Source organism: Botryllus schlosseri, chromosome 2 (assembly GCF_051294905.1).
Source record: "Botryllus schlosseri isolate E-star chromosome 2, Bs_hap1, whole genome shotgun sequence".
In the NCBI taxonomy this organism is placed as follows: domain Eukaryota; kingdom Metazoa; phylum Chordata; class Ascidiacea; order Stolidobranchia; family Styelidae; genus Botryllus; species Botryllus schlosseri.
This window is the reverse complement of record NC_137237.1, coordinates 37,786,310-37,809,188: the sequence shown is the minus strand read 5'-3', so window position 1 is coordinate 37,809,188 and position 22,879 is coordinate 37,786,310. Positions and strand designations below refer to the sequence as shown.

The window sequence follows — 22,879 nt, the reverse complement described above, 5'->3', positions numbered from 1 at the left end:
CCAAAATATAGTGCTGTTGCTGTATTTTGATTTAATATAGTCTTCTGTGTGTAAAAATAACAAGTAGATTGAATTTCTAAACTTTATAGTACCACATAGCCGATTTTCATATCCAGTCATTACCGCAAAATGGGAGATTTTGGTCAAAACAGCCCAATGGGTTATCTCCACAACAAGAACCAATTTGAAAACACTAAGGTCATATTCGGAATCAGTGCCCTTCAGAACCCCCGAAACCACTCTCACTTTGTCTGCCCAAAAATATGTGTTGACCAGTGTAATTTATGGCAATAATCGAATGCTGTTGTCGCACTGATTCCAGATACCAAAATATTATTAATTTCAGAGCACCCGAACGCCCTGTAAATCGCCAATGAATTTGAAGTTAGGCTAATATATAGGCCTACGTATATGGTCGATGCTCGAATGTATGACATATCTAGTTAAGTTTCGGTTAAGATAAATATGAATGCATATTATGGAAGGGTATATTAGCATTATAGCAACCGAATAATGTAACATAATCATGTTTATGGATATTTCATTTATGCTTAAGTTATACATAACGACTTGCTTTCTATCACTTTAGGATGCTTACGTCAGCGATAATAAAACGTACGTAAGGGATTCCACACAAGACGTTGTACAGTCAAAAGTCTGGGAAACGATGTTTAGAAGAGAAGCAATTATCACGAGACCCTTGATCACTTGTGACCGACACGACGTAGACATTACGGTGAGCCTCAAGCCGCAAATAACATAAGCTATTAATTAGTTTTTCGGTGCACCAATTCCAATGAAACATGGAATCAACGGGGACCGCACCATTACTTCTGTCAATACTCCATAGCCCAACTACCTATATATAGCATATAGTATATACATTTATGTATACGACTTCAGTGCGCTATATCTGTGGTTACGCAATTATGGAAGCATGTTTTGGAAAATAATGAGGTAGAGGCACGTGGTGAGTGGGACGCTTTGGAAATTATGACATGATTGACATGATGACATGATTTCATTTGAAGACTAGTTTCCGAAATTATTTGAGTTTTTTTTGTGGAGCATTTGGTCACGACCTAAACTACTGAATCCGGTGCATCAAAAATATGTTGATATAGTTCCGAAATTCCACCTGTATGGTTGCTCTTATGATTTAAGTCCCTTCCCTCACTTATCGGCTACATATAATCGCTGGTTGAAGCGATGATCCTGTCTTTTCAATTTATACGGACCACTGCTCTACCAGCGTATCACTTAATATTTGATTAATTATTTGAGTAGCTGAAAACTTTGTATGCTTGTGTTAAAACTATATGGTGTTTTGGCCTGCCCCTAAAACAAATACTCTTATTAGTCCCTAAGTACAGGTTTCACAATCCCAAATTTATAGTATCATCATTAAGGCCGAGCTCATAATGATCGCAAAGTCGTAGATACAGATACATTAGTATAAGTGGTTTTGCTTATGTGATAGAGATACATCTCAGTATCACATGTACAAATAAAGCATTTCATCAAACTAGTCCAGGACTGCATGCGACGGGACAAAGTATAAATGTACCGATTTTGAAGTCAAATATAGTACTGAGGACTATCAGCCGTACGCGAACAAGGCATGCCAACACTAGGATGTTTTTTTCTTTCCACCATTTTTGCTACAGTTTCCATTGGTTTCCAGCCCCGACGCAAGTCCAACATTTTGATCACAATACCGCGGAGTTTTCGCCATTTTAAAAATGATATCTTAACTGCGCACCCTTATCGTAGGAATATGTTAGAATGTCACCTGACAATCGTTCGAGTGTAATTCAATGATTTGTTCTTTCATTCGCGATCATTAAAATGTGCCATTGCGCATGATATAGTCATATACGGTTCAGCAAATATATTTCTGTTAGCATTACTGGGATCAGTTTTGGATGTAGCAGTAATAAGTATGATATAGTGTTATATGAATAGTTTTCTCTGCATTCCGAGGGTGTCAGTCAAATAGCAATGGACGGAATAAAACTCAAAATAGTCGCACTATAAATGTAAAAAGCGATTTTCAACTACTAATTTGACTCATTTCGATATAAATATACCTACCCTAATCTTACGTATCGAACGAACGGATATCGTCTAAGATATTGAGGTACCAACAATGTGTTTCTGTGCAGCTACAACATACTTAGGAATATCCCGATTGTAGCGGAATCGCACTCTGGTTTGAGCGGATTTTTATGGGCATTATCATTTGACATTCATCCTTAGTCACTTACTTATCTGCTTAGAACGACACTTTCCGCATATTCTGGGCGTACGGAGGGACGGACATTGACGAAACAAAACCTCTTCATGAGCAGACACGCGATGTCAAAGAATCTGGTAACCTATAGCTCTCTTGATTATTACAGAGTCATGATCCGCTGAGAGTTTGTCGTCGTTACCAAAAGCAACTAACAGAATCATTTGCCAAAATATAAATCCGCTATCAATTTCTATATTTCTGTTGCTCTTCTCGATATAGAAATGATAATGAATGTTTAAATATTTCATTTCTAGTGATGATAAGTATACATCGACGTTTATATTAACTAAACATGATGTTTCGTACATTCACATGCATATTTCATGACACAATAAACTTTTGGTTGTGTCCAGATAATGATAGGCTTGTATTCAAGATCATTAATCAATGCACACATGCAAATATAGTCCGATCATCCGGTATTTAATACATGTATTCTAGTGACCACGAATACTTTAAACGCGACGTGAAATGATGTTTAACCATCATTTCGAACAACGTTCCTTTACTCGCCGTGTGCTAGATTTATGGCAGCAAGTGCAAGTCCTGTAGACATATTGATTACACTCATGCTATGTATCGTGAATAGCCTATATGTTGTTTCAATAAAAAAGCTGAGCGTGTCTGCGGTCACGAGCGCAGCACGAATCGCGGGTGATATAATGAGTGTCGTAACTTGGCAAATAACTATCGAAAACCTAATAATGATATGTCTGGAACGGATGCCAGTAATTAACGTGAAAACACATGATCAAATGTTACAAATGCGCATTGTGTATCGTGAAGAGCTTAATACCCTGTCAGTGATAGCGGTCGACGACATTTTGTATTTCGATTTGGCAACGTATTCCTAAATATAAGCGTCGTGGCGTATGTGGTATATGGTTATGAAAGTGGAGGAGGCAATCCAATGAAAAAAAACATTTCCACTGTGAATTCGTTATACTGTTCCAATGCGACGGGACAACATTTCTGGTGTCACAAACTCTAATGCAGTAGTCAGGAAAACAGCAACAGCACAAGCAGCTACTTTGAATATTTCCTATAATGTTGGTTGGATTGTTTAATGTTTAGGATGAATATATATTGTTTGTTGGGTGTCATTTGAATAATGTGTGCTGTGCACTTCCTGAAACATTGGATGTATTTTGTGTATTTTTTAGGCGACCTCTACTTGAAACTGCTCAACTCACCCACTGGAGAATTCAGTTATAAAAATCCGGTGTTTGGTATGGTGACTTATTTTATTGTTTATTTCTCTACTTGCTCTACTTTCTCTGCTTCTCTACTCTACTCCCTACTTGAAGGCGTGTGGTAAAAGCGTTTTCGTAACCTAAAGTCCATACCTGCTGCATGTCATTATGCAGCACATATGAAGTATATGTCATTCACGCGAGGTACGCAGACAACCAACACTCATCACGGTGGGTCTCAAAGTATTTTAGAACGCAGCGTAATATACTGTACAGTCCTTTGAAATAGTTTGTTGAACTGTCGGTGGCATGCGCAATTAGTTGTGCATCAATGGTCAATCGTCGTAACGCCGATACTACCTTTTATCATTCCTGAACTGCCGAGCTATAGAAACGTTCACTTCTCGTTCTAGGCTTTTTGCAAGACGCCGCTTGGGTGGCGAGGCAGAGTCTAGATCAGGGTTATCCAATCTGCGGCCATCTACAAGTAATTCAAATAGCATGGTTGTCATCAACGTGCTATTTGAATGTACTAATCAGCTCCAAAATTAGTGAGATATTTTTATTCAAATTTGCTTCCTTCAATATTCGATTTTATTGTAGTAGTGTCTTTGCAGTCTGAGTCACACGGTGCATATGCCAACCGCAAATGTACCCCATTAAGAAATACACATTGGAATCGCGTGCGTCTCACAAAAGTTTTTTTTCGTACGTTTTGGCGACTCCAATATAATTTGATTATACCGACAATCCTGATGGGAGGTCAAGAAATAACAAAATGCAACAAAATGATCATTAACAATGCTGGGTCTACCCGAAGATGAGTCATCATGCCCTAAAATTCGACGACACCCCTTCAATCTGCTCTATATCGGTAAATCTGATTACATGAGCGGAAAAAAGATAAATATTTGATAGTAATACGTGCAACTACCATTATTATTGACGAAATTCTTTCATAAATATGAAAAAATTGCGCCTGGCACTACTAGACAACGATTCGTAATCCCTTTTGATACCATTGATACTCGCGATTTCGGTACGTGTGTAAAGCTCACCGAGGCGTTGTTGTTCTACAATTAAAAACGTTCGTGCGCTACGTATTTTTCAAGTCAACATTGATGCTTCGGAACACAGCAATGGCTGTCCGCGATGACAAGTCTCCCGATAGCAAATTCAGCTTGAATATTTTCCGTCCAAGTGGACCATTACGAATGTTCGTAGGAATGAGGCCGTACGCCATATATGTAATCGAAATGAGGCCGTGAATAGCAAAAAGGTTGAACACCCGTGGTCTAGATAAACCCTCAACAGTTAAGTACAGAAATACTGTATGGTGTTGCAGCTGTGCAACCTACCACTACGCTGTCCCGCCGCCTTGGATCCGCATAGTGATTCAATCGCTAGAATAGGATCAATACTTATCGTATTCGTGTTGACGTGGATTCTTAGTAAACCAAAGTCCATGGAATTTTGTCGTATGTTCAGTGGAAAAATTATACGGCCTAGGTAGAGCGCAAAGGAGGTCTAATCTGCATTTTTTATGACATCTCAATATCTTGTAAATTGAGATATCTGTTCATTCATTGATAGTCAACTTCCTTGCAGTGGCAACGGAGGGGAAAAGCGTCACCGTGAGAGCATCACATCATGACGCCTTTCGAAAGGGCAGGCGTCACTGCGAGGCTTTTCGATTTGGTGGAATTGCAAATAAAGTTCATATTACCGAGGTGAGAACAGCGTTAAGAATGGAGTCGATTTAAAATTTCCAAGACGAAAAAAATAATACATGTACGAATTGATTTCGGGTCGGTTCAGGATAAATTAGAGTAGGGTTCCCCACGGGTTCCACTTTGGAATATATTTCGCGCTTTAATCGGGTCTAATGCTCACTAGAAATATCTACTATGTATAATTTATTCCAGTTTTCAGATCACAATCAGTTTCACATAGTACACTAGGGCTGATCAAAAATGTAGGAAAATGTCTTTCCCAAGGGATAGTCAATATTTGGGAGTATCATTTGTCTCGTCAATGTAGATTTCACGAAATCAGAACATACTTTGGGGGAATTCTTTACAATGCATTTGATATCGGCTTGTCAGGAATCCTTCCTTAAGGCATGCCTGGGACACGAAGTGGTCATGGTGAAGTAACGTAATTTGCCACCGTAAATACTATAACTACCAAAAATGATTAATATTTCAAATCGTAATAACTTCGCATTTACTGGTTGGAATTGACTCAAATTTTGTGTGCAGCGTTTACTTGGGCACCCAGACAATTTCTCAATTATAGTCAGTGGAATTTGGAAAATCTACCCTATTCCACCTCCGCGTAACATGTTTCAACGGACGAGCGGCTGGACTATGTATAGAAGTTATGATATGCTAATGCTAACAGTGATGTCGAGAAGTACGCATCTTATAGGTAAATTGGTAAATGTTTGTATAAAGGGCCAACGTCAGCTAATTAAATTTTGTAAAACTTTAGCACAGCACTGTGTTCTGTGCGATTTTGATGATAGCATTTTCAACTGTTTTCAAACGGTTCGATATAATGCGAATCGGAAGAATGGAAGAAAAATTAAGCGTGCGGATCTGACGATCGTACAGCTAGGAAAGCGTGTTTGCAGTTGTCGGATTACATAGCGTTGAGATCTATCTACCGGCATTTCTATGGTATTTGTTGTGAGTCGTGACATGCGTTAACCACTCGCCTGGAAGCATTCGTGTGATTGCGCCGCGGCTTTACCGTGCAGGTGTTACATCCGTAACGCATTATAATAAACGCGACAATGCTAAGGAATGATTAGAATTCCATCCTGTCAATCGGTAAGGATGTAATTATTGTAAGATGATTCATCTCAAGTCACTTCGATAAATGAATACTTTGTATGAATGGATTGTTGTAGTTGTTGTTTGTGGTATTCAGTGCGTTTATCGACTACTATGGTCATTTACACCAGGCCAATTGTTGTATTCCCTAGCAGACGACTTGTAGCACGGCCCGCTTGTATGCTTTTTATAAGACACCGCTTACACGGATGATATGGCGATGAGGAGCCCAGATAAACTTACAACACTTGGGAAATGAGTCTGGAGTCGAACTCTATCTCACCATAACGCGTATGAATGGGTGTCATGTGAGTGCATGTGATATAGACCTATAAATTAAAGCGGGCATTTGTTGGACGCACAAAGGACCAGATGAGCTAGTATCAAATTATTCAATCATTGAAAGATTCAAGCGACATGGCTTGTGTTCCTCAGACATTTTCAATTTTAAAATGGCGGTGTTCACAAAAATTTTCAATGGTCAATGGCATGTCAGCGTATACTTATATAAGAGGTTGTGCGGGAATCCGCATAGACGTACATTTAACCCGTGTAAAATGTAACTTGCTATAAATATTAATCAGGAAAGCAATCAATCTGCTAAAAATATTTCGCACATCATTTTTCTGTTTATATCAATCCAATATACTATATAGAATAAGTCAGTATAGTTCACATTGTAGATTGGATTGGGACACATTGCTAGGCATCATACTGTAGCTATTTATTTTAATTCATTTTTATTATTCTTTGCTATCCCAATCCAAATAATTGGCAATATCCTTTATCATATCAAGCCAAGCATTGTCAGCTGAAAGTCATTAACCGCTAATGAAGTTGACGTCGATAATAATATATTATCGGTACAAGGTGTAAACATTTTCGTTCAGCGACGGGTGTTCATTTAAACAACATTTCCTCAGGAAGTGCTTCTCTACACCGCCAGCGCGGCGCTGCATCAACCGCGCCATGTCCAATTAAGCCAATTTGAATTGATAGCAACCCGGTGTAATCCACGATTCGCCAGATCATTTCCGATTCATTTCGGTGTCTCATTCGATTGTTTGGGTTTAGGATTGAATCGCTGTATTGTGACTAAAGGAAATGAGCATTGGTTCTCCTCACAATCACATGGAGGGATATTAATAGGTAATAATAGGACTTAATATAATTATTACCGCGAGTAACAATACGAATGCAATCCCGTATGTAGCCTACCTCGAATAATGGATATCGCAGGTGGAAAATAGGTACTTTCTTGTGACCAGTCTCTTATTAGGCGGCTGTGACATTCTAACTAACATAATATGCCGGGGATTGTCGGCAGTCTCTAGAGTGTTTGTGCTTCATGAGCAACAAATTCACATTTGCGGTTTGATGTTGGTAAAACATAGCACCCATTTTGGGCTCACATGAATTCGCATATATCACACAAGGCACGTAGGCTATAGTGACGATAATTGTTGCCTACCCTTGGGTAGTTAAATTTCCGGTAATTAAGTGTCTGCAGCAGTGACGTGCGGTCCAATAAGGCGCAGGTGAGGCAGTGCCTCACCTGCCGTCTGGATGAGTAAGTCAAAATTGTGAAACACCTCCATGAGTCGATGATTATATTGATGGTACACATCAATGTTCATAAATAACTAAATTGGAACATTTTTTTCACCAAACATCATGTGGGCCGTGCTATAACACTGCAGCTACAGATTAAAAATGAAGAAAATTGGCATGGTGTAAAAGACCATAGTAGTCGACCAACACAATGAATACCACAAACAACAACAGAGAGAGAGATATTATATTCTTTTTCGCCTGCACCATCGAGATGCTTTGACGACGGAGTTGCGATACGGCCGTGAGGTCATCTAGTCTGCGCTCCCGTTTTTTCTCCTCCATGCTATCCGTGATTGCTGAGCGCCAAGCAGGATAGCTGCGGATACCAATTTTCGGGTCTTTGGTATGGCCCGGCCGGGGATCGAACCCACGAACTACCGATCGAGAAGCCGGACGCATAACCATTACACAATCTCCAATTAATTATCAAAGCAGTCTCAAGTCCCATGCGCGGCGATTTAATAATGATCGATTCTGATGAGAGTCAGTCAAAAAGCTTGAATTGAATAAATTTAGCAATATGAATAGATATTGTATTGGGACATAGTAGCCTACGTAGTCAAAGTATCTTTGTAAAATGTATTTCGCAATTTCAGTTCGAACCACTCTTTCGAAGAGGCCAGGAATACAATGTCGCTCAAATTATTATCAGGGAATGTCGCCGGAGATTTCAGGTGAGATCGGTTAAGCTACCTATTACGTTACCTTGAAGTCAGTATACTTCCTTTATACATTCAATTTTGATATAAATGTTAATGGAATGCCCTGACGTGGTATAGCTGTCACTATTTTCAAACACTGTCGTCGATGGACAGTATTATTAAAATTTATTAAAATAGTTTTGAATCATTTTTTTTTCGGAATCTGGTACAAGGGTTTCACACCATTTTCATACGCTGACCTCATTTGAAAGTCATGAAAAATTTATGTAGGCCTACCACCTATTCTTTCAGACTTTTGTAAAAATTAAGACACGTTATTCTAATTAAAAAAAACTGTCTCTACAGTAACTGTTAGTTAGAATGATAAATAATTCAAATAGGCCTACAACACAATAAACGTAATTCCACACTGATGTCAGTTCATGTTATGTTTGAGCTCGTTTTGCTCTGACAATGTCTTAATTCTGGGTTTGCTGGTGGCTAGAGCCAGTCGCGTGTCAATTTGAATATCCCTGCCTTCTCTTCAGAAATAAGATTGTTAAATAACCGCATTCACAAGTATAAGACCACGGGAAAGGAAAAGGAATAGCACGGCAACATGCTGTACTATCGATGTATCAGTTTTTTATGTAAAATCTTAATTTATCTCCATTGTTACGGTGAAGTAGGCGTATTGATGGCGGATTTATTCAGGGCTTATTCGTGGCAAGTCTCACAGGTTATGAACCCCTGGCTCAGTAGGCCTATTTGGTGTTGGAATAACATGATTCGAATCACTCCGAATTATTGTTTTCAATGGAATCACTATGGCCAGTGCGACATCAGCTCATGAATAACTTCAAGGAGCATCCGTGACGTCCCGAACGGGATAAAAAATGTTAGCGGGTTGGCTTTCAATCGGTTCTGCCGACATTTCATTACGCGTATATATAACTTCTTAACATTTATAATTAACCTGACATCATCGCGGCCAGGTATTGACCTCGTCTGAGTCTAGCCCTATCGCTTGCGAATCAGGATGGCAGCGAGCGAAATGTGGAACGATCTTATTCGCATGGAGTTTAGGGATGAAAAACTTCGCGTTTCCAACAAATGTGGGCTACCCCGTTGCCACAAGCGACTCGCATTTTGTCATGGAAATCCTATACAAGAAAGTTGCGATCGACGGTAAGAAGTCACATGTGTAGTAGATTTTTACAGCAAGCAATGCTTATTGAAATGGTTGTGATTTTGGATTACTTACACTTAAAATTAACAGACTTTCACGAAATACTTCTTATTTATTCCTACCAAAGAAGCCAGCTCAGATCAACTGTGAACCGTAAGCGACTCCTCGATCAAATCTACTTTCTGAAACTACTTACTTGACCGTATTTCATAATTTCACTTACTACTACCACTTCAAGTATTTTCTTCTACTTGTGACTAAGTAGAAGTTTGCGGCGCTTATTCTACTTCCAGTTAATTGGCAACGCTTATTACTTTGACCATCACATCTGTGTGTAAGTGCGGGAATACGTGCGTAGCCTAAATAACTCTGGAAATTATCTTTTCATGTGAGCTAATTCGACTAATATTACTTGAAATAGCCTTGTAAGATGACGTAGGGGCCTATCCTGAATGTATATGAGACAGATACAGCCAGACACTTGTAATTGTATTTGAAGCCAGTCATGAATATTGTGTGAGTTTGACTATACTCTGCTATTATTCTGCCGCAGGCTGATAGGAGAATTTGGCCCGGGTTATTTGAGTTGTCATATTCATCACGTCAATCAAACTATCGTATAGTATGATTCAACATGCGAAGGCTGGACAGATAGGTTTGAACCTGTGGTTCAAAGACTTTTTCGACTGGTGGCACACCAAAAAAATTATAACGTGGTAATGCGATGGTAATGGTTATTTATACGAATGAAACGAGGATTCTACGACTGAAACGAGGCTGCATTGTTGACAAACATATCCGCAATTCGTCGTCAACTCCAAACAGTCTCTCTCGTGCAGTCTACAGTTTTTAATTTCGGTCGCAACAATAATGCAATGTTCACATAGTCAAGAAGATCGAAATTGATTGATTTTGTACCTATCATCGTATGAGATTTGGAACGAGAAAGTCGAAACTCACTAATTCTTTGAAAAAAGCGTTTTAATAAACGGGGAGTTTCGTAAATCAATCAGCTGCTCCTCTGCAAAAAGATTGCTGCATCTGTAGTTTCAAATGGACTCTCTACCCACGTAAATAAAAAAAATATCCTGATAAGTAGAGCGACTTTTTAACATGTCAAAAAAGTCGAAATTTTGTCAAAATTGTAGCGTTGGGTCAAAAAATGTCAAATTTTTTTGCAACTTACATTTCGTTTGTATCGTAGATTTTGCACTGTCGGTGGACATATCATTTGACATTTTACAGCTTGCAGTCAACTTTTTTAGCCCTACCGTTGTAGACCGCCCATTGTCTGCTCATTGTGAAGCATAAACATTCAAATGAAACAAATAGGTTGACACAGTGTTATGCTCAACGCACCGCCATATCCTAACTGACGCAAGGTTGCGTGGGCACTGCATGTTTCTTATGTCAAAAAGCGCATGGCGAGAGATTGTGATGTAGACACCATTGTCAGAATGAAGCAACATGGTGAGCCACCAGCAGTGTACGCACAACTTCAGTGTTGTCAGCCAACAACTGCTGCTGTTGAAGGTTTGCTTGCTACTTAGTAAAGACAGACACTTTCCACCCGAGAATATAGAAAAGTAACTTTCGTTGTACTACAACAAATTTTATTCATTTCAACGCATAGCCTACTAGTAGGCCATGCTCTACCATGATACGTGATGTAACTACTGGAATTCTTCATAGGGCCAGATATTGTTGAAATGAAGTTTATCCACGTAAAAATTTGTCAGTTTTTGAGTAAAAAAAGTATTTTGCAGGCCAAAATACTTCGTAAGGACAGACAGTTCCAACCAGAAATGAAGATAAGTAGTACAATTCTAACATTATGTGGGAAAACACCTAATTTGCATACGTTTTGTTAACATTTGGTCAAAATTAAGTTCTTTAAGGTCAAAAAATGTCAAAATTTTGCTTTTTTATATCAAAATCTTTAGTTTTTCAGGTTACAAAAATCGCCGTAATGATAAGTGATAGCACAGTATCCGATGCAGTCGAGGCGGTGTGCTCAAGATTTTGCGGAGAAATCCTTGTTCATGAGTTGATTAATTAGGAGCGTGAAATCAATAAAAACATTTTTCGACACATAGCAGCCCGCTTATGATGTTCCAATTACCAAACTCATCGACAGTGCGATGATTGGATTGGCTGGGTTTGTAACTAATGGCCACGTGTTGTCATTTACCAACTGTGAAGAAATTTGAGCGCGTTCAAGTCGCATATGCTAGCCTAAATGCTTCACTTTAAAAATTTACAAAAGGATTCGCGGCACGACCGGAAATTCGTGGCGGCACACAGTTTGGGAATCACAGGTCTGAACTGTAAATGTGTGTCGATGGGGCAAATTTAGGTTCGTTGTGAAACATATTTCCTGCCGCGTGTTAGGAATAATCACTAACATGAAAACATATCATGAGTCCAAGGTAACTGATTTAATGCCTCAACCATGAGATCGAAAACCAAGGATCCTTGCTCACATCATGATTTATTAGCAAATATAACTGTTATTGTGCTGTAGCTGATGTCCTGTTCCTGTGCTCTATTCGATGATAAACTGAATTTATACCAAACAACGCGGATTTCTACCATCATCAAAACCGTTATCGTGTTGCTCCAGGCGAAAATATTTGTTTGGGAGTTTCAGGAAATTTGTATATTACTCCAACCTTTTCTACATCGTCTTTGATGCAAACGTCAGTTGCAAATCTTACATTTGAAGAAGAAAAAAAGTTTGATCGCGGTTTACCAATTAGACACGTAATGCGATAGCTGTCCAATTGTCCACTGCCTAGTGTCTAGTGCAGTGGTTCTCAATCTTTTTGTCTTCGCGGACCCCTTGTGCACCGTCAAGGACCCCCGCGGACCCTCAAGTCTTAATACACATTTAACTCAATTATCGTGCAACCGTCATCTGTCTTGTACAAATACTAACTGTAGGCTAGTGACAAACAGCAATAAAATGATTTTTCTTGAAAATAACATCATGCTATTTATGTTGAAATTGGGCAATCTTTTATTATATCAAAGCGAATTCTGTAGCTGCATTTTTTCAAATACGCGGCCGATTCTTGAAAATCCGCGCCGTCGAGTGCCAAAAATCCATTTTCACAAAGATGGGGACGAATGTAATAACAATACTTCCGACGACACCTTCGGCTATGATCGCAAGTCGCAACATATATCGCACCAAAATTTGGTAACATATTTTTAATAAACATACAACATTCAGCCTACTTATTTCTATTTAGCAAGTCATCATGTAGTTATTCTGGAACAGCGTTTATGTACATCACCGGAGATTGCAGAGAATATGGTTTTTTCAAACAAATTTTTCCAAAACCCAAACAAAACATCTTTAAACAGCAATAGGTTTAGGCTATTGGCAATTAAAATGAGTTTGCACAGTAGAATATATCATTTTAGATGGCCATTCTGTTTATTTGGGTCCCGACGTTTGGGCAATTATAGAGCGAAACTGCCTCGTAATTTACAAATTAGGTTATCAACCATTTTGCAAATTTGGAGGCTTCGCGGACCCCGGTTGAGAATTACTGGTCTAGTGGACTTACAATCGTAGTATCATGAATAGATACATCTGTAATACAACGTTAGTCCAATTTCAATGCGATGATATTTATTCAACGGTTACTGTAATTACATATATCACCGTTTGAAGATTCGTCGGGCATGAAAATACATTACACATCCACATTGCGCGAATTCGACGCGGGAATCTTGACCACAGGAAGCCTAGTTCACCAAAGCCAGATCATTCCACCCAGGGCACCAGATTTCCAACTACAGGGACACTGCATTACAGAATGCATCCGGTTGGTGAGTGCGGGGTCTTACTTATGGAGATTCCACGGCATATTTCAAATACAAACAAAATGTTTCCAGACAATTTCCGAAGATACTCCAGTAACATTGTTTACTTCTACCGTATATACGAGGGAGCTAGGAAAGCGGATACGTTTGCGGCATTTCAGGTGGGCTGAATTTCTTCACTACAAAATCATGGAACTATGTGACACGCAGAGGTGGTCAAAGTAGTCAAGAAAGCTACTCAAGTAGAAGTGGAAGTAGCGACGAAAAACATCTACTTAAGTACGAGTAGAAGAACTTCTTTCATAAGCAACCAAAACCTACTTGAAGCAGAATTGATTGACTTTAAATCTACTCAAGTAAGTAAGTAGTTGCGAAAACGATCGTAATTCGTTCGCATGGACTGGCAAAAGCTGCAAATGGAGCTATGCGGAAAGTGTAGATTGCTTGATTCATATTGATGTATCCCAGGAGGTGTCAATTTTTGACAGAATAAGCATTCGTCCATATCATGGGATGTAAATGATAGTATTGATATAGAAATGCCATATTAATACTTCGTTTACCCGAACACCCCGTTTTAGAGAATATCATGGCATGGCGCCCTCCCCGATAATATAAGGCCCTTAGTTCATTCGAAGAGCAATACGGAGAAGTTGTGTCGGATACGGCTTCAAAACTTTGCGTGATTAGTATACGATAATTAAAAATATGGCAGATCGTAAAAATTCCATATAGTGTATAGCAGTGGTTCTCAACCTTTTTTGACACGCGCCCCCCTTGGAGATGGTCAAAAAACTCGCGCCCCCCTGACCCCCCTTGCATTCATCGTCATGTCAAAAAGAGCACATCATCTAATACAGAGGTGGGCAACGTTTTTAATAATCATGACCGCATTTCGATTGCTTATGTAGCGTAAGGCCGCATTCCAGGGCATAGCCGCAATGAACGATCTGGACGCAAAATTCCTACGGTAAACTGTCCATATCCATTCCCAGTGAACTCCGGACTATTCTACTTTTCACAATGGCCAATTGTACGCACCGAAATCGCGAGTGGCAATGTTATGAATAGTTGCCGGGATGTGCATATTGTCGCGCGGGGCGCGAAAATTTTGCAGGGCCGCGAACGAATTGCTATTTCTTGCCAATTCCCATTCCGGCTCAGATTAAGAAGGGCGCTACTGCATTAAAATAGAAAAATGAAGTCTTGTTGAATTGCGTGGAGGGCGAAGAAAATTTCAAGATTAATTAAAATCTCTCAAAAATGCGGGAGTGAATTCGTAATTGTAATTTGCATGTCTACGGCCGCAAACACATACTAATTGAATTAGGCGTCGACGGCCGCTCAAATTCCCTTCTACGGCTGCAGGCTGCGCACCCCTGATCTAATAGTATACATAAGGTATATCTTACGCAAATTTTGAATCTGCATTCCAGTTGTTGAGTCTTTTACATTGCTGACAAATTTCTTCAAATTTGTTTGAAAATAACAAAAAACATTGAACAAGACATCCAATTAACTTCAATGTAGGTCACCCTGAGACTAATCCTGATGCTGCTAGTGAGTACAGAGAGCAAGGCGTCGTTCTGTCCTGTCAGGCTAAATTTGATCAGTTTTCGAAATGAATTAATTGTGTTGATTTATAGCCTAATTGAGGGCGAAACCGGGTAACCTATGTTGCATCTAAGTCTGTCTTAGGCAGTGCAGTTCGCAAGCTACTAACAAGAGCTGCCCAGCGCGACAAGCTTTAGGCTACTGTCAAAGCTATGAAGCAATGAATGACTTACACGTGAGAATTGCTCTCTATATCTCCAAAGAATTTTAAAAATTTGCTCAGATGAAGTTGAAATCAGACTATACTCAGTTGAGCGCTGTTGCTAGAGTTTGTATTTTGCAAGCTTTCTTGAATATGGAATAAATTTCATCTTCATTCATCGTCTTCTCATAATGGATGTGAAACACATGTTCAGACACGTACAATTTATACTGACTTTGTGAATTTTTCGCGCCCCCCTATACTGACTTCGTCAATTTTTCGCGCCCCCCCTGAGAGCCTCCCGCGCCCCCCAAGGGGGGCGCGCCCCCCAGGTTGAGAACCCCTGGTGTATAGCTTTATTTCTGGAAAATTTAAGGCATTACTACACTTGCTTTTATGCTTCAACATGTATGTTCTCCAGGCAAAAGAACTGAAACTATAATTAGAAGTCATCGTATAATACTCATCATTGAAAGAATATACAAATACCACTTCTAAAAAGAGTAAAATATAGTTCTAGTCTTTTGTCCAGAAAGTTTCAACGGCGGTCTGCTTAAACAGGTTCATTTTTCCAGATTAGGACACGCCATGAGCTGCTAGGTATGATAGGTAATTGCTAGATTGCGAAACGGCAGTTTCAAACGTTAAGGGGGGTCATACTTATTGTGATGAAATATTTGATATAGGCGACAATGCGGTGTGAACGGAACCACGCAATCCGGCCTCTAAATTATATTCAGCGACACTTTCGTTAAAACATATTTGCTACTGCATATCTACTGTACGCGAAGCGCGACGAAAATTCCGGGTAATACATGACTTTTATGAAAATTAAATGTTGGTACTACGTGAAAACAGCCCCGAAATTCCTTAGGCTATCTTTCTTATTGGGGGATAAAACTACTTATACTTGACAGATTCAAAATATCGAAAAGTAAGTAAGTCGTTCACAAAATATCACGAAGTAGAAGTAGAAGTAGCGAAAAACATATCTACTTGAGTAAGTGCCAGAAGTAGGGTTAAACTACATGAGTACTTCGAAAAAGTAGAAGTACTTCGTTACTGACCACCTCTGGTGACACGCCTGACTATCTCCAGTAATTAAAGAGGGAAATTCTACTGACGCACTTCAACAGTAGTCATATTATCCTTATTTTTAATACTCTACGATTATAAGCAATGAGCCATATAAGATACATAACTTGTCCGCTTATCGTACTACAGTTCTATCTCTATATTGGCATTGGGGTGAATACGTGTAACTAGATTAAATTATTTCCCGTTCCACTGCATGCCTACATTGAATTGCAAACAGACACACTCCCAGTCTCACTGATTTTTTTCTTCAAAAACGCAAAAATTCAATGCACACTTATATGTATATACTGAAAAGTCAATACTATCATATACTGGCCTACTATAATCTGAAACAGACGAGCGTGTCTCCTAAATGTAAAGCAGTTTTCATTTCATACGAAAAAAGCAGTTTTATTAATGTGTGATCATTAAGCGATTTTTTGACCTAAAAACAGAAGATTTTGACGCAAAAATCAAATTTTGATATGTTTTGACCTGAATTTTAATTTTTACATAATTTTGCCCTCATGTATGTAAATTAGGGGTGTTTTCGCACATAACGTAAGAATTGTAGTACTTATTTACATTTCTGGCTGGAACTGTCTGTCCTTACGAAGTAGTTTGACCTGAAAAAACTTATTTATCCTAAGACTGACAAATGTTTACATGAAAAAACTATATTTTAACGAACCTATGAAGAATTCCAGTAGTTTCGTCACGCATTATGGTAGAAATAGCTAAAATTCGTTGTAGCACGACGAAAGATACTTTCCAACATTATCGGGATAAAGTGTCTGTATTTGCAAAGTAACTTGCCAAGAATGAAGAAAAAACGTTCCACTGTAGCAGTTGTTGGCTGGCAACACTGAAGTTGTGCGTAAACTGCTGGTGACACACTGCGTTGCTTCATTCTAACAATGTTGTCTACGTCACAATTTTTCATCATGCGCTTCTTGGTATAAGCACCAATGTCCACGCAGTGACTCTGCCTCAGTTTGGATATGGCGCTACGTTGAGCATACCATCATGTCAAACTATTTATTTCATTTGACCGTTTATGATTTACAATGAGCAGACAATGGACCGTCTACAACAGTAGACCTATAAAGTAGGCTACAAGATCCAAAATGTGAAATGATAAGTTCACCGTCAGGGCAAACATCCACGATACAAACAAAATGCAGGTTGCAATTTTTTTTGACATCGTAAACAATTTTGACGTTTTTTTTACCCAACGCACCTATTTCGACAAAATTGTGACCTTTTTTACATGTAAAAAATCGCCATAGGCATCATCATAAAATAATATAATGGATGTTAATGTTGATCATTGTAATATTATTACATCAAATTACAATAGATACATCGTGTATACCAGTGGTCGGGAACCTATGGCTCGCGAGCCATATATGGCTCTTTTAGGCATATGGTATGGCTCTTTGCGAAATTTTCATTTTTGTGCCTTATTTATCAATATTGCAGCAACGAGTTATTAAATCTTCTGCACGAGCAGTATAAATTATTCTTGTGGCAGTATAAAATGTGTTTGAGAGGTTATTACAGTGACGTATTCAAGGTTAGCCCCATTTTCAAAATCCTCAAATTTAAGTTGCTGTCGCGCCGGCGACCAATATCACTCGCAATAAATTCGATGTACCCGGTACGAAATCTTGAATTGCAGGATGCATTCATTGATCAAAGAGACGAGGTGAGATGGCGGCGCCTGTATCACAATGCAATTTTCAAATATGCATTGTCTTTCTGATCTGCGGCGAGAAATAAATTGCGGTGGAAGTGACATTCACAATTACAAATTGAACTTACCAACAACGCGATAGCTATCCACGTTCTTGATTGATAACGTAGCTTTGTAGACGCTGTTAAAATGTAGGCGTGTTGCGCAAATGCTACCGTCGAACACGTGAGAATTAAGAAGCCGAATCGGAATCAGTGACACAATTATATTCGAATAATATCAGTCATTATACATTCAATGATATTTACGGTGAATTGCCCTATCACAATGTCTTGTCCTCTGTTTCGAACTTTATTTTCTGACAATAAATAGGCAATAAGTTACGTGATTTTGGTAGTAAAAATGTTCAAAATCTAGTACACAGGTGAGGCACTGCGAGCCATATATAGCTCTATTGGGTATAAAATATGCCTCTTTTCCAAATATATATTGTTGTACTAAATTGATCAATATTGCAGCAACTTTCTAGAAAATTTTCATCACGGCCAGAATAAGTATTCTCGTGGCAATATACACATGGCTTTGAGAGGTAAATACAACGCCGTCTTCAGGTTTGGGGGCAGGAACCCCCTCTTTTCAAAATCATCAAATTTAAGTTACTGTCTCGCCGGCGACCAATATAACTCCCGAATTCGATGTGCCCGACTCGAAATTTTTGGATTGCACAATACGTTGATTGATCAAAGAGAATAGCAGACATGGCGACGCCCATATGACAACGCAGTTTTCAAATACATATTATCTTACTGATCTACGGTGCGAAATGAACTGCCGTGGACGTTACGTTCTCAATTATAATACTCAAATTACAAAAAATGTAGTAGCTATCCATGTTTTTGATTGGTAGGCCCAATACGCTCTGTACTACCGGCTATAAGACGTAGGCGTGCGGCGCAGCGTTATATGTAACTGCCGATTACTTTGAGGATTTAGATCTTCGGAATCTCGGTGACAATTAGACTAGATTAATATCAGTTATAATAAATCATAAGCTGTTTACGATGAATTGTGTAATCAATGGTCTGTGTCTGCGTCTGTACCTTGCCTCTCGTTTCGCGCTTTATTTCCGAACAATAAATATGCTAATTGTGTGATTTCGGGAAAAAAATGTTAAAAATCGTGTCATTCATGAACATCGATAGAAGATACCAAAAGTAATTGAAAGTTTCACAATTTTCGTTCACTCATCCTGACGACAGGTGAGGTACTGCCTCACTTGCCTCCCCTAACCCGACGTCACTGATGTATCACAAATTTTAGATTGGTAGGCATATTACTGCTGTAGTGGCCATGTTTGACTCCACTTACGCATGTGATCATGAGTTCTCGCATTTAAAAGGACAATCACGACGAGCCTACGTTCTAGTAACTCATGTTTTGCATGCTTAAATAAGGTAACCAGTATGATTAGAACGGGTTTTAACAGAGAAAATATGGCGCACGCGACATTTCCCATGTAGTTAGTTGAAATTAGTGCTACCACGACGTCACGAAGTTTCAATTGTGACGTAACAGTCGATCTACAAGTATGGCTCTTTGGGAGTTAAAATGGAAAAAATAGGGCCAATATGGCTCTTCGGACAAAAAAGGTTCCTGACCACTGGTGTATACTATGCTAATATAGTTGTTTAAATGTTCTGGTTATCATCAATTTGAGCTAGTGAAGAAGAAACTATTAGATATCTGAAACTAGTAAAGATCTATGATACGTATTTAGAAACATGAATCTATCGTATTGTGTAGAAATGGGCATCTCGTTCGTTTAAGTTAGTTTATTTAACAAGTCTGATATCTTATAGAAATGGCGTAGAATTGGGTCCTGTAGCTACGGATAATGCATTCCGACATGAGAGCTTCCAAACTGCATATCTACCGGGAAATGTGCAATTGCGAAAGGGCGACAATCTGATCGTTGAATGTACCTTCAATACCGAGACACGCGACGAAATCACATTTGTAAGTGAATTTATGATGGTCCTATTAGTGCTAGTAATATGCGGAAAGTATATCGAGTGATGTAAATGAGTTGAAGTTGATTGGTCTTGAGCTCATTCGAATTGGTGTGGTAGGACAGTATGACATTGGATATACTGAAAAGAGGACAATCTTTACAATCTCTATACAATGCATATTTTATCCAGGTCAACAACTCGCAAGGTGGCGAGTCGTGCTTAGCACATCTTGGGTATTATCCTAGGAAAGTGAATTTAACCGAATGCGAAACAGCGCCGACTGAAAGCGGTAAAGTGAAACCTATATATTATCCGAACGTTATATGTCATGTCAGTACTTTTGTAGTGATTACCAGGACAGTTGGAGCTTCACAGACCGATGAACTACTAAAAGTTGCTGAACAGGTATTAACTATCGACGTTAGTATTTTAAAGGCATAAGGCACTTTTATGTATCGAATATCCATTATTGACGCAACACGTTATTTGTGACGTTTTATTTTCATCGTTGCAAAATATTTGCCTTCCTTCTCTATCTAGAATCATAAGAGCATAGTCTGTTTCAAGTGTAGCATTATTTACAGAATTAGTGTATAAAAATAGTATCACCGTAATTGTGAAAGATAAAACCACGTATTTCGTTTGAAGCGGATCAAGAAAGTATCTAGTCAAAAATTTAATTTGAATAATAGCTACTTCTTATGGCCATGAGTTGCAGACTTGAGGTAATAAGTCTTCTTTCAAAAACAATGCACTAGCTTTGCCGAATTACCATTTACTACGCCATATTGAACTGCTTTCGGCTGAAATTTCAAAGTATTCTGATTTCATTTCAGTTCCAGTGGACTAAAGAGAAAATCCGCATTTACAATGAACAAGTGTTGAGAACTCAAGTGTACGTTCAGTGCGGACCAATCCAGGTAGATTACGCATTAAATCTTGTCTCACGTATGATGGTAATTGGAATTTAACAAAGGCAATGGAACCAAAAATTTTGACCGTTCCGTATAGGGCACTGAATCAGGTCACATAGATGAGTAAACTACGTACAAAGCTTTGTAGATAGCCGTGATTGCTCTGCGTTGGTGACAACATTAATGAATGTCTGCTAGAAACGTAGTGTCGACAACTGTATTCAACGTTAATTCTTAGATTTCCAATTGTACTCAAGCATGTAATACAGCTGCTCAGGGCTTTGATAGCATTGTGGGCGATGCCGCCAGCAAACCACCACTCCCGCATTTAACAGGCAGATATGTAAACACAATATTGAAACGGTATGAATCGCTAACTGATTTTGCAAGGACTTTTTGGACTCGGGGAAACATCTTGGTTGTGATACATATGACCATTTCGGTAACGAGTATGAATATTCACAAGGGAATGTTTTATACGATATGACTTCAAAACGATAATTTGGAGGGGCCAGAAGCTAACATTTGTAACAATTGCTCTGAAATTAGAGCAGCTGCTATTGTTAACATCTTCAGCAGCCGAAAAACAGGTTACATAAAAGTATTTCTATCAGCTCCTGCAGGTGATTTCACTTCATCGAGAGCTGGGATATGATATTGGTGTGATAGGCCTACTTCACATTCCTACAATCCTGATATTTTTCAGTTCGACGAGCCCAGACCGGTGCCACAAATAAAGAAAGCTTACGACGATAGTGAAAAGTGTCCTTCCCCTCCTATAACTGTATCGTACCCGAATACAGCCAGCTTGATTGTACCCATCGAGCTGACAACTGGGTCAAGTGGATTTCGGTGTATTCCACTCATATCGATCGCATTTTGTCCATACATTGTACTGATGCTGCTCACAAGACTACAAGATACGTAGGAGGTAATGGATAGTTATTAAAGACGTAGATTAATATCAAATCGCAATAGACACCGCGGGTTCACTGATATGATGTCAGATGAAATCCACTAACAGCTGCCTATCTCCGTACAATTCTCATTCAATCTGCCCCAATTTATGGGGGGATATGGCTCCAATTCTCCATGCGTGTCCTTTCAAGTGTTGATAAAGCAGGAAGCAGTTTTCTCTAATAGATTATCACTGATTTGAGTAAAATGAATTATTTTTAGACTCGTTAGCCGGTCCTGTGGAAAGCATTTAATCATTATTGCTCTACTTTATCCTTATGTACGCGGTAAAACTATCAAGCAACGCCCAAGAACTATCTTCGGCGTAGTCAGCATGATTAACGCCCAAGGATGAGGGATATCTTTAGGATATATTTTATTCGTCAACAAACAATTGATATTTACTTCAACGCAATTTCCCTGTTTTAGTTTCTATTCTGGTCTTTTTGTATGTATTATATCATATATTTGATTAAGCTGCCCGATTAACAGACCACATTTTATTATTTATCTGTCACAGCCCTTCATCACTATTTAGAGTTACCCCATGTGTGCTTTTCTTCCATTATACTGTCAACGTTATTGTTTTCAAATATATTGACGATTTTGTATTACGACTCTTTGCAATATATATCAACAACATCTTTGAGGATAGGTTAATCACCAAGGAATAGTAGTTTAGTATCATACATTCCTAACTCCATACAAATACATGTGCATGTTTTAGTTTTTGAATAGTATGTGCGAGCACATGCAAGTTGTAACTAGAATGCATGGCATAAGAACTGTGACGATATTAGAGATAGCGATTTCAAAGCTCTGCGTCAGCGCGGTTGCAGCAACATTGCCAAGACCGTCGGCAT

At 38.9% G+C, this 22,879-nt stretch overlaps 1 protein-coding gene across 1 annotated transcript in view; it reads left to right on the top strand.

Annotated features, from left to right (window-relative positions):
- The window catches only part of LOC145434591 (DBH-like monooxygenase protein 1 homolog), a 28,121-nt gene extending 5,494 nt beyond the window's left edge, over window positions 1–22,627 (top strand). The window contains exons 3-15 of the mRNA XM_080311931.1: window positions 590–736; window positions 2,280–2,373; window positions 3,460–3,525; window positions 5,098–5,219; window positions 8,537–8,614; window positions 9,577–9,769; window positions 13,453–13,610; window positions 13,677–13,765; window positions 19,993–20,149; window positions 20,335–20,434; window positions 20,492–20,550; window positions 20,982–21,065; window positions 21,766–22,627. Coding sequence (XP_080168057.1) covers window positions 590–736; window positions 2,280–2,373; window positions 3,460–3,525; window positions 5,098–5,219; window positions 8,537–8,614; window positions 9,577–9,769; window positions 13,453–13,610; window positions 13,677–13,765; window positions 19,993–20,149; window positions 20,335–20,434; window positions 20,492–20,550; window positions 20,982–21,065; window positions 21,766–21,987 — 1,569 coding nt within the window. The 3' untranslated portion in view covers window positions 21,988–22,627. The remainder of the gene's footprint in view (window positions 1–589; window positions 737–2,279; window positions 2,374–3,459; window positions 3,526–5,097; window positions 5,220–8,536; window positions 8,615–9,576; window positions 9,770–13,452; window positions 13,611–13,676; window positions 13,766–19,992; window positions 20,150–20,334; window positions 20,435–20,491; window positions 20,551–20,981; window positions 21,066–21,765) is intronic.
- Window positions 22,628–22,879: the final 252 nt, after the last annotated feature.